Consider the following 13,097-nt stretch of genomic DNA (forward strand, 5'->3'; position numbering starts at 1 on the left):
TGCTGCCAATGCAATGTCATTATCACGTGATATGTTTAGAATCCAAAGGGTGGAGTTCTGATTGCCATGGGCATATATACAGAATAACTGAATTGATAATAGCAAAGTTATTTGCCTGAACACATACCCATCTTCCTGCTGGCGGATGTAACTCCGGGTAATTCCCATAAAATAAAAAAAGTAATCCTTTATTCCTGCTTCATGTTGAATGACCTTCTTCAATACCCCTTGGCCATTATGAACTCAGCTGAGCTGAAAGGATTATTTGTGCAAAAAAGTGCCATACCATAGCATTCCATTTTTGTGGATCATTCAGTTTTCCTTTTTCCTGAAGAAAATGCTGTTTGTACATAATCTCTAATTTTTTCCAACGTTAAAGTGGTCAGATCCGCTTAACTGATTGGCTCAAATATTGCTATCAATGCACACAAATGGAGCTAAACCTCAGAATTAAGCTATTTGCTTAAATGAGTGTGCACAGGATGGTTTTTTTGCATTCCCACAATTGCTTCTTATCCACAATTGTCAGACAAATTGCTTTAAACATATATCAACAGGTTATCAAAGTGTTTATTCTGAAGAAATGAGGTTACTGCCTTCTTACAGACATGTCGTGAACTCTAGTAATTGAAATAATAAGATATTGGATTGTGTAGGTTGTCCCATTGGATTCTGATAACTGTATAAGTATCATGTCCCATTCTGCTAAGCCTCCTCTATATTAATTCACCAGCATTAGGTTCCCTATAAAATCAATATAAATATTATTGCTAGGCCATAACAATGAATTTTGGAATACTTGGGTGCTTCTGTTCTAAACACTGGGTTAAAAATGTTTTGTGGAATCTGTTATAGATATAAATGGAATTAAAATGGACGATATCAATATATCATCTAACAAAATGCAGGCAACTTGCACACAATCTAGCCACAAATTCTATGCATTGTAATGCTCTGGTGATAGTCTTCAACTTACATTGGTCTCTGCTTACCAGATCATTCCAAAATGTCACTGCATAAGCAAAGAGTGGTGAGTGAGAAGTCCTTTTTCTCATTTCTTTTTTTTTGCTTTAGTCTTCCTTTGCACTGAGATAGACTAGAGCCCATATGGAATCTCATTCTTTTTACATGATATGATAACAACTCATGGTGCAATGCACTCAGTTTGCAGTCAGGATCCATTCAGGTTTCTTCTTAATCTCTGAAGGTTTGTTTACATTACAAAGTTTCAATGGTTATTGTCTCAGAATTATTTCAGGGTTGCCATTCAGAGGCAATAACCCCTGACTACATCCTCCTGGAATTCACTGGACTGTTTTAGGTCTTTGTGTTTCTTTATGGACTGTAGAATTGACCACCGCCCTGCACTCCCCAGGGATAAACTGTTCCTGTGCTAGGTGTTTGCCTAATCCTAGATGAGGTGTCATAAAACACAGCCCTGATCTTGCTAGAAGTTGTGGATTTTCTTTTACTCACTTGGACTAATTCTCTGCATAAAGATGTTTAAAATCTGAGACACTAAAAAAAGTTCAGTGTTTGGTTGGCCAAGATAATTGGTTGTCTTGGGAACTGGTAAATCTAGTCTTTTGGTCATCTGTTACATTTCAGCCTAGACCTTAATCAGTCATCTTATCTTCCAACCAGAAATCCTGCAAGATTTTTCAACATAAATAAAACAGTCATACATTGGCCTTCCCCAGCCTGACACCCGCAAGATGCATTGTAGTCCCCACAACTTCTAGAAGGCAGCAGGTTGGGAAAATCACTATTTATTCCATGTAGAATATGATTTAAAACGTTATAGCTCTTAACCACTAAGGACACAGAGGTGAAGATTTCAGCAAATCAGGGTAAACAACATCCATTTGCATCTCTGAGGTTTGGACACCTTGTGACTACACTTTTGCAAACATTTCTTATTTATTAATAGAAATTTTGAGCAAGCTCTGTAATACAGTATTTTCTCAAAATATAAATTGCATATTAGACTGAAATTACTTACAATGGGTAGAACTCCACATGTGCCTTAAGTACATTATCAAATGTTGGTACTGCATATGGTTAAATAAAGTCATTTTACATCCAACAGAGAGTTAAATGTGTTTAATCCCCTGAATTGTAATAGGATTAATTATATGCTTAATTTTTTGTTGAATTATAGGAAAAGTGCCTCCATTCGCTGATACTCAAAATGTAGATCCTTGTTGAAGAAAAGCAGTGCAAAAAAATTGTATCTCTCAGTGTGTATGTATAGAAAGATGATCACCTCCCTCATGTGTTGAATAACATGAACTTAATGCATTTTGTGTAACTTTCTTTCCTTTCCCTAGGTTAAGATGCCAGAAGAGTTTTAGGACTTTTCTTTTGAATGAGAGAAATGCAGGAAACGACATAAATTTTATTGAGCGATAAAGTGTTTGGGAACAGAAGTGCAGGAACAAAGGGCTTTTAATGGCCCATGGGCAACTTTTCCTTTCATTCACACTCTCACAATTCCTTTCACATAATTGATCAAATAGACTGGACAGGGTCAATAATTGAAGACAGTTTAAAAATATGATTTATGCTATTCAATCAGATATCAGTCCTACTTTTAGCTCTGTTGAAATAGGATTTGCAGGTTTTTATATTATTTCAAAAACCTGCAAAACTGATCTGAACAAGTTGATAATGGGTCAAAAGAAAGATGTATCTTCTTCAAGGGTAAAATGCTTTTAAACCATATATAATATTTCAAATTGATGGTAACTCTCTGATTTTATGTTGTAAACATTTTGAAGGCTCACCTGGTCTACTCTATTATTCTAAATTATCTATGGTATTTTAATATTTAATAATAATCCTTAATTTTAGACTCCCTTGATGGGTGTTACCATATTTGAGAGCATTTATTTATTTAAAGTTTATTTCTTGCCTTTCTGCTTGATGGCAAGCCCCTGTAAAGTGACTGGAAATATGTGATAATTAATATAAAATTGTGCATAAGCTCCTTCTAGAGGTAGTTATGACTTTTAAAGTTCTTGGGCAGATAAGAATAGCAGTTATTCACTTGATAACGCCTTATGTTATTGCTACTGATATTGTAATAGAAAGTGGGCTATCAAAGGCAGGTATGGTGATTGATCCCAGAAAACTAGAAGTGGTAGAACTACACAGGGAGTGCCTAAGGGAGGCCTAATGTGGGGGATAGTGACATTTCCCTGTGAGAACACCCATGCAGGTGTTGATCTCTGGTGCGGAATATGCCACAGTACGAGCAGTGTTCAACACTTTGCATGGAAACTCAGTCATGGGGTCTTGCTTTGTGGGAGCCATCTGTTTGGACAATTGCCCCAGTTCCCCAGTCCCTCTAGGTCAGTGTTTCTCAACCTTGGCAACTTTAAGATATGGGGAATGCTAGCTGGCTGGGGAATTCTGGGAGTTGAAGCCACACATCTTAAACTTGCCAAGGTTGAGAAACACTGCTCTAGGCAGTCCTGAAACAGGTATTAAGTTGTCTGTATATCTACCTTACCCAACTAGTGTTTCTAGATGTGCTTAGAGTACCAGGATGGAAATTTTAGAATTTGCATTCCCTATAGATCTTAATATACACTGAGAAAGGCTACCAAGATTATTTTCATAGGTCACAGAACTAATTCCAAAGGGCTCCAAGCTGAGACATATATATATTCAGTTTAATGAATACCCCCCTGTAGGGACTTTCATAGGAAGTTATCTTTGTGAACCTTATGAATATCCTGCTGACTCAGTGAATTATGCACTAGGCACATTATGATTTTAGCCCTCATGCTGTCTAATAATATCTTTGAAAACTGAACTAGAGCCATGCTTTTTAAAAAAAATGTACAGGAACAGTTCAACCAATCAGACCTCTTGCTGACAAAATTTGGTAATTCAGAAATGGGAAAAGCTTTAATAAGATAAAAGAATTTTATATAACCATCATTGTTCATTTTCTATTTAGCTTTTTCCTTTGTCATCCATAGTCTGTTGAAGTAATTATTTCTGAGTGATGTAATCAGTTTATTTGAAAGTGCTGAAACTGATCTTATGCTCACAGAACTATATTGTGAACGTCTTCATAAGGATTGAGACTTTAGCTTGAAAATAATGTCAATGAAACCAGATAATCTTACCTTTTGATTATGAATTGTTCATAATTGGCTCTGTAAAGATGATCTGAGCTGACTGTTCAGAATATTTAAGTTGCTTGAAAAAATCATGATTCTCAGTATGCATTTAAAATAATTATTTTTAAAATATTCAGTTAGGCTTTCTTGTCTATATTATCTAAGAAAAATGTTTCTTTCTTACCTATTTTGCATCCTAGTCTTTAAAAGTTAATTGGCATTAATTAAGTTACAATATTTTGCAATAGTTCAATTGAAATGGAGCTACGGTTAAAGAATGAACATACTTTGTGTTGGTTGAGTTTTTAGAGCTTTAAATAGCTCTTCTAATAGGAAGCATGAGGTGAAGAAAAGCAAGGAGAAAAATTTGTGAACCTTAGAAACTTGAATGCTAAAATTTGGCTACCATTTCAAAACTAAAGTTAGCTCAGTACGATTCATTGCCTGAAGCAGAGCAGAAAATGGTTGCACAACCCCTTGCTTGGTCAAATACTTTAAGGCAGCAACCCGTCACCCACTTATCTGGAGTAAACCCTATCAGAATCAAAAGGATCTGAATATAGAGTTGTGGGTAAGGCTGTAGTCCTAGATGTGCTTTCCTGAAAATAATCTAATTAAAGTCAGTGGGATTTATCTAAGAGTAGACATTGCAGAGTTAGACTGCACAAAGTCTTGCTCAGCTTTCAGACAATGGTTCCTGCCTTCATCTGTCCTTTTCATTATCTGAAGCAGGCTATTTCATCTTGTTGCAATGAAATATTGTTTCTCCTGACTAAGTTATTTTGCAGTGATTGTCATACACAGGTTGATTAGATTTTGCAGCTTTTGTGGGACTAAACTCAATCATAGGAAATTTACATGTGAGGAAGTCCATTCTGCTATATTTTCTGTCAACTGAATAACATAATAAATGGACTTCCCACTCCAAATCTTAGGAACATAGGTAGCGCTGTATAGATTAAAATGTCATTGCACTATATTTGGTCAAAATAGCCATTTGAACTGTTGCAGAAGATGTATGACTTGAATCATTCATTATGCCAGTTAAACACCAGGATGGGTCACTACACTGCAAGGGGACAATGATAAAAATCCATCTCCCTGCACAGAGTGGGTATTGCTGTGGGTCAGCTGGGTGACTTTGTGCCAGCCACTATCTCTCAGCACTAGGAAGAAGGCAGTGGCAAACTACTTCTGAAAACGTGGCCAAGAAAACTGCTTAGATTAGTCCATGTGGTCACCAGGAGTCAAACCTGATTCAAAGATGCATATACACCCAAAAAAGGCTACTCTTATTTTTCTGGATTGTTTCAGAACTGCAATCAGAGTGGCTCATTTAGTAGGACATAGGAACAGACAGTGCAGAAATAGTATTGTTCTTATGTTCTGAAGACATACAACTGAGTATCCAGTTTTGAAGTTACTGTGTGTTATGTGTTATTCAAGTTCTGCTTGGACCGCAAAGCTCAAAGTGAATATTTTAAACAAGACTCTAAGCAACCCATAAAATGTGGGTCATCTTTTTCCTTAGGAGTTAGAAGTTGGAACAAAATTGATGTTCAAAGACTTTATTGTTGAAGTAGCAAAAGCCTCTATTCAGGCGATATATTACATAAATACAGTATCAATATTGTTGGAAATATAAACACACCCACAAAAACACTACTACACTACAATAAATCAGATGACAGAGCTGACAAACAGCTGACTAAAAGGGCAGTATGATTTGAGGAGATTATTATAGACAGAATATTGAATCACATAACTTTTAGCAGCAGTGGGCAGCTGTTTTTTTTTTAATTTTATTGTTGTCCTTTGCATATTATGGATCATTCCAAAAGGAAACATATGCACCCAATCATCAGGGATTAGTGATTTAATTTCAAAAGAAAAAAAATATTCCTTCAACAGTGAAAGTTTTGAAGACTACTGGGGTGGGAAATTGCTTTTTCTTTGGATTTACTAGCTGGACTGATCAGGGCTATTTTCTATGTCTCCCTCTTTCTCCCTGCTCCTCCTCCTCCTCAGAAAAAGACTTTTCTGAAAGTAAGTTTCAATGAATCCAATAAAATGTATGGCATTTGTACTATAATGGAGCTTAAGGTAAAACTACCCTATATAAGCTTCATTGAACCCAATGGAACATATTATAATATGGATATTTTTAATGCTTCAGTTCTATGCACTAATCTTCTTCAACCACTGGAACCCTCCAGATATTTTGGTCTAAGGCAGTGTTGTGCAAACTTGGCCACTTTAAGATGAGTGGACTGCTGGCTGGGGAATTCTGGGAGTTGAAGTCCACTCATCTTAAAGTGGCCAAGTTTGGACAACACTGGTCTAAGGCATTAGTGTCCAACCAACCTGACCATTTACCCTGATGGCTGAGGAATGATGGGAATTGCAGACCAGCACATTTGGTGAGCACTATGTTGGTAAGGTCCCCTAAAAACATCCAGAAATGAAACCAGTCTTCCTTGTGGGACTGATAGAGATTAAAATGAAGGGGAGATCTCCACAATAAATACTATCCCCACGTTTTTGAGGGAGAAGCAGCAGACACTTCTTCTAGGTTAAGGAAAGAAGTTTAAAAGGCATATAGTAACTCTAATTTGATACTAACATAATATGAACTGTGATTTATATGTAAGCATGTTACGCACACTGCTACCTTGTCTTTTAAAAAGTTGTAAGATAAGGGTTGCAATAAGTGGAAGAAAACAAAACAAAATAGTATCTGACATATGATGTGCTTCAAATATATGAATGCCATGTGTTGAAATGGTAGCACAAAGATAAATACAGTTGACTAAATCAAACAGGAACATATTTGAAATAAGTGTGCATAGTAGCATATGCAGGCTGGGGGTGATGGGTACTGTAGTGGTTCTTTTTGCTCCGTGTATCTGGAGGGCCCCATACGCAGGATCATCAAACATCTCTCATCTCCTTTCAATGCAATTGGTAAGAAAGAGTAGTAATAGAAGAGAAGCACGGATTCTGTACGTCCCATTGACACGGACATGCATATCTGAAATGCATAGAATGATAACCGAAAGACGACCAAATGTTTAAAACCGAAATATATTCCTCGGGTGAAGCTGCGAATAAATTCAAAGCAAAACCAGCCCTTGGTGAGTGGCTTGCTGGTGGGAGGAGTTCCCATGGCAATAGAGAGAGGTGGCATGACTGATATCAGCCGCGTCCCCCAAAGAAGGCTGAGCAGGACCCAATGAGGGGGTCCGGGCGAGGAGACCACGCCAGCGCCCTCCTCCCGTCCCCGCAACGCTGCGAGGCGAACTACCGCCCGCACTGCAAAGCCGCAGCCCAGTGCAGCACCATTCCCCTATTGACAGCTCCTGGTAGCGGGAGGAGGCGGGCGGGCGGGGGAGGATGGGAGCCACCGGCCAACCAAACCTGGAAAGTGCTCGAGGCTATACCCTCCTCCTGCTCTCCAGATCGAACTGCGACTCTGATTGGTTAGTTCTGGCTATCAATCAGGCTATCCAGCCGGCTAGCTAAATGGGTGGGTTAGGCTGAGGGATTTGCTCTTCAGCCTCGGCAGGAACGGCGGAAAGTCGGTTCTTTTTGCATGCGCGGGGGAAGTAAGTAAGCGACGACTGGCCGTCGCGTTAAAAGAAAAGAGGAAGAGATGCCCTCAGCGGGAGAGAATTTCCAGCCATGCAGGACGCTCAGATCAAGATCGCTCTCCCGCTTTCCTAAGCAGTGAGTAGCCTGTAAAAGAAGGGAGGGGAGCGCTAGCAAATGCACACTGTTTACTCGCGCGTCATCCTCCCAGTCAGATCCCAGCCAGCCAGCTCTTTCCCAGTTGCAGTTTTAACTCAGGCAGCCAAAGTTGGGTGGCGGCGGCGGCGGCGGGTCGTGTCTTGTTGTCCAGCGCAGTGAGTTGGATGGAATGTTTTTCTTCCCAGCTCCTCCCCGTACAGTAGTCTGCTCACCTCCCTCCGGATCACAGGTGAAAATGAACTTCAGTTTTCTGGGATGAACTGACCTGGTCCTCCCCGCCCCCGTTTCTCTTCCCTTCCCTCCTGTTTCTTCTCTGCAATGCTTTGAAAAAGCAAGAACCAGAGGCTGACGTCTCGCCCAGCATGAAGAGGTGCAAATCAGATGAGCTGCAGCAGTTAGACGGAGACTCTGCTGGGACAGAAGATGCCCTCCTCCTGCCTACCATGGACGCCAAGCTTGGGGATTCGGCTACTGCTCTGGCGGATTTGGGTGTCTCCAATCCAAATCCAGCTCCCCATCCTGTTACCCGAAGCAAACCTCCTGATTTAAAGGTATTTGCAAAATGCTTTGTCTCTGGCTGGACTAGAGTTGGAATCCCCAGCTGGGAGATGTATAAATTACTGACAGTGCAAAAATGTCACAGGTGCTACATTTGCAAATGGTTATCTTTAAAGTCAACCTAGTCATTAGAACTATCCGACTTGTCTGACAAGTTCTTAGTGTTGAGTTTTCTTGCGTTCATCATGTATGTTCGTGTTAAGTAATAGACTTCCTTCAGTTAGTTGTTTTGCAACATAATACAAATGAAATATATTCTATTGCTGGTGCAGTGGTTGGGGAATCTGATTTGATCAGATTCAATGACATTTTAAGTTGCTATTTCACACAATCATTTTTACCTATGTCCTGTATATCTTTAGGCTGCAGTTCCATACCTGAGAATAAAACCCAGTAAGCCCCTTGGCACTTATATTTAAACAGACACTGTTACACAGTTGTATTGTTGGATGACAGGTAATAGTCATAGCTGACTCCAATTCTGTCTAGTAATTCCTTGACTGCTGTTCATTCTGTATAGAGAGTAAACACCAATTACTATATGAAATTTTAATTCAGCAACATCAGATTTAGTGAAAATTTAGACAGCTTTCCTATGGCTATTAGTCAAAATTATTTAGAATGCAGCTTCATCCTCAGGTTTGCTAGACATCAGTAATGACTATCAAAAGATGTTGATCTTAATAGCAGACATTATTACAATAGGATACTGAATATAAATAGGTCAGTGGAATTGACCAAGTGTGGCTATGATTATCTTTCTTTATTATGGAGTATGATTTGATGAACCTGGTATAATTTAGCCACACAACTGCAAAATATACTCAAGGAAATGTTGACTGATTATAAACTATAATCTTATTCCCACAGGTAAATGCTGTGACATACTTTCTCCTAAGAATGGTTCACATTAATGGTTGTGTGATAGTGAAATTTGTATGGATTATTTATTACTTTTGGAGTTTAAGATGTTCCCAAAAGAATTTTCCAGAAGAGTCCTTATGTAAGGACTAAGTATTATTTGTTAACCTATTTGGTAAACTGGTTTGAATTATATAAAAGTTATAGGTTACAAATAGAATGAAGTTGCAACAGAAGTTTGTCTACTCATTTGACTACTCACTTGTAACAATAAAACTCCCCTTCAAGTAACCAGGCATGAAAGCTTTTATAAGTTAGAAGAGCATTCCTGTTGCTTTTCTTTTAGACTGTAATGAGCCGTAAATGACTTGTTCCAGGGCACAGCCAGATGGCTGCATTATGGTGCTATTCCTGAACTGGCAGAAAACTAGGCCAGCATAAATTGTGCTGCCCTGACTGCTGAACCTTATTCGGTCTCAGGAAAGAAGCAGTCAGTGGTGGTTTTAATGCAGGACAGGTTAATGAAAATGATTGCTGGATTCCCCTAACTACTTTTCCCCTTCCACTGAGCATCACCTCTGGGAGTAGAGATGGGGATCTCTGCCAATCACTTTTCTTATGGTAGGTTAGGGCTGGGAAGCGTAGCAGACGAAGAGTTTAGCTGTCTTTCAAATTGCCTGAGTAGCTCCCTTCCACCCTACCTCGTGCCTCCTGTGTGCCTGTGATCTGTAGCATGGAGGAGATGGACACAAGGTGAAGCAATAAGGAACGATTAATAGCAAGCATTCTCAACTAGTGATGCAAGGGAAGGTTATTGGTGACAGAATGTAGAAATAACCTGTGGAGTGGTCAAAATGGCACTTTCCCCCCCCCCCCCACCCACCCACAATAAGGACAGGACTAGCAATATGCAGTGGACAGAATCTGTCTCTCTTTCCCAGTTTAAGTTGACCATTGGTGGAGCATAGGATCACGCTCTCTGAAAAGATTGCTAATCCTGCCAACACAGATCTAACTGAATCTGTACACAATAAGGAGGTCACATGAGGTCTAACCTGAAAGCGCCGCTTGGGCACTACATGTCAGGTTCCTCTGAGGATTCCAGGTGTCTTCTGCAGCTCAATGCTAAAATGGCCACAAAAGGCAGTGCCTGCAGCAGCGTAAAGTAGCCAATAGGAGCTGAGCTGGTCCCAGCCCATCCCATCCCACATTATTAATCACATTGTGTCTTAAAGAGTGTCCTCAACAAAAACTGAAAAGGGGAAGAACATGTTTTAAAACTGGAACAGCTGAAAATAACATTAAGCTGCTAGGAATGAGACAAAGGTAAAATAACGAAGATGTGGCATATATAACATGGGATACCAAGGTATGTCTGTGCCGCCGTTAGGGGGATATGTGGTTGAGCCCTCAGGTACAGTGCTCAGATCGGTCAGTAATTACTGTAGGCTCTTTTGCAAAAATTGCATAACTGTACATTAATTATTTTACTTGGTGTTTGTATTTGTCCAAGATGCAGGTTGGTAAATTGTGTTGTCTCTGTGGAACTATGTTTACTACATCTTGAAAAGTAATGAAATTCCTATAGTCATTTGCAGTTATGTTATTCTCCAGCTGTTTTGGAGGTCTAAGGGGTAGAAATAGAACAAAATAAGTTACAATATATAAACTATATATTTTTTCCTCTGTCTAAGATGAATAGAATGTTGAATATTCCCTCTGCATCACAGTTCTGGAATTCTTCAGCTCCCATCCAGTTCGACACCTGTTCATCCTCACTTCCATATAAATGTTCCCCTTATGAGACTATTTATTTATTAAATTACCACAGATCATTAGGCCCACACTAACAGGCACTTGTAACTTTGTATTTTTTAGCATTTCTGTGGGTTTATGTGGCCCTGGGTCATGTCATTTTATAAAATCATTACAAGTGAGATCATACAAAAATGTTTTTTAATGGTGTCTCATGCTCTGCATCGCTAGGTGTTTGATGTACAGTGGTACCTCTACTTACGAACTTAATCCGTTCCGTAACTCTGATCGCAAGTCAAGTTGGTCACAAGTCGAAGTAAATTTTCCCATAAAGTTCAATGTAATTACCGTTAATCCATTCCGGCGTTCGTGGACCATGCGTCGGGCGGAAAAACGGCCGCTGACCATGTGGAATGGGCGGAAAAATGGCCGCGGGCCACGTGTCAGGGGCGGAAAAATGGCCGCGGGCCACGTGTCAGGGGCGGAAAAATGGCCGCGGGCCACGTGTCAGGGGTGGAAAAATGGCCGCGGACCACGTGGAACGGGCAGAAAATGGCCGCGGACCACGTGGCACGGGCGGAAAAATGGCCGCAGACCACGTGGAACAGGCGGAAAATGGCCACGGACCATGTGGAACGGGCGGAAAATGGCCGCAGATCCAGTTTGTAAGTCGAGGCGAGTTCGTAAGTAGAGGTAAATTTTTGGGGCCGGAGCTGATTGTATCTCGAAAAATTCGTAAGTAGGGGCGTTCATAAGTAGAGGTACCACTGTACTTGTCAATCATACTTAAAAAAAACTATAACTCCACTCATGCTCTTCAGAACAGTTGCAGTTTCTTCTTACTGTTATATTTACAACCACCAAATGAATTATGTATATGGATTGTTTAAAAAAATGTAAGGACACATTTGAACAAAATGTACCTGGTGTATAACTTGTTGAGATGTAGTAACTGCTAAGGAGATCAGCCAGAGGTGTTAATCTCCCCTGATAGGATTAAACATGGGTGAGGTCAAAAAAGGGTCCCTTCTTGTCTAAGGAAGTATTATAATCCCAGAACAGGTACTTGTATAATTTTTAACATTAGCATTACAACATTTATATACTACTCTTCATCTGCGATTACAGAGGGATTTGCATTAAAGAAAAGAAAATACCAGTAAAAGAAATTTAAAAGAGTCCAACAAAACAGCAGACAGGACTAAAGGCATCAGAAGGAACCAAGGCCTCGATAAGTTTATCAGAGACAGTGTAAAATTGTACAGGGTGCTATTCAGCAAATCTCACTGCAGTGTTTTATAGTTCCTAGGAATTAAGTAGTTGCAAATGTAGCATGGTTAGCATTCAGGAAACACAAGGAAATTTCAGTTGTGATGTGCTGAAAATATTATGATAAATACAGTATATGAAACACCAGTGGCTTAAAATGAAAACAGAATAACTTTCATGCAGTTGCAGTATGTAAATGGAATACTGTGACCAAAAAATGGAATGCTATTTTCCCTGGAAAGAAGAAAAACTGATTTTGTTTTCAAAAGTCGTTTTAGCCAGGATTCTCAAACTTTGCAATATTATGACACCCTAAAATGATAAGTGAATTTGTGGAACCCCTTCATAAAAACTAAATAACAAAAAATAAGAAATGCTAAAACTGACAAAGGACTAGACCCATGGGTTTCAGTATCTGTCAAAATTCAGCAAGGGCTTTGCTTCCTGCTTTACGTGTATAAGTCTCTGCTTGTGGCTGCTTTGCTTAAGCAAGCCTGACAAACTTTAAAAAGGTTTTTGTGAATTCTACCTTGAGTTCCCCACCACCCCGGTGTGTCATGACTGACAGCTTGAGAAGCCACAGACTATAGGCCAATACATGAAAAACGATTGTCTTTATTAACATCACAATCATAAGTAATAACAATTAACAGTTAGCAATAACAGGGCTTTAGAATATGTGCTGTTTTCTTTAGTTTTTTTCTTGGCTATGCTTTGCAGAACTGACAGGACTTTTGTGTCTCCATTTTATAGTATGAAATACTAATGCATAAA

General features: G+C 39.4%; 1 protein-coding gene across 1 annotated transcript in view; it reads left to right on the plus strand.

Moving 5' to 3' along the window:
• Positions 1–7,709: 7,709 nt before the first annotated feature.
• Positions 7,710–13,097, plus strand: part of TMCC2 (transmembrane and coiled-coil domain family 2) — a 101,748-nt gene continuing 96,360 nt past the window's right edge. Inside the window, exons 1-2 of the mRNA XM_088153823.1 lie at positions 7,710–7,859; positions 8,213–8,431. Coding sequence (XP_088009949.1) covers positions 8,243–8,431 — 189 coding nt within the window. The 5' untranslated portion in view covers positions 7,710–7,859; positions 8,213–8,242. The remainder of the gene's footprint in view (positions 7,860–8,212; positions 8,432–13,097) is intronic.

The sequence above is a fragment of the Python bivittatus genome, unplaced genomic scaffold (genome assembly GCF_059951505.1).
Source record: "Python bivittatus isolate LINGU-HERP-01145 unplaced genomic scaffold, Pbiv_v1 ctg000700_np1212, whole genome shotgun sequence".
Lineage (NCBI taxonomy): Eukaryota > Metazoa > Chordata > Lepidosauria > Squamata > Pythonidae > Python > Python bivittatus.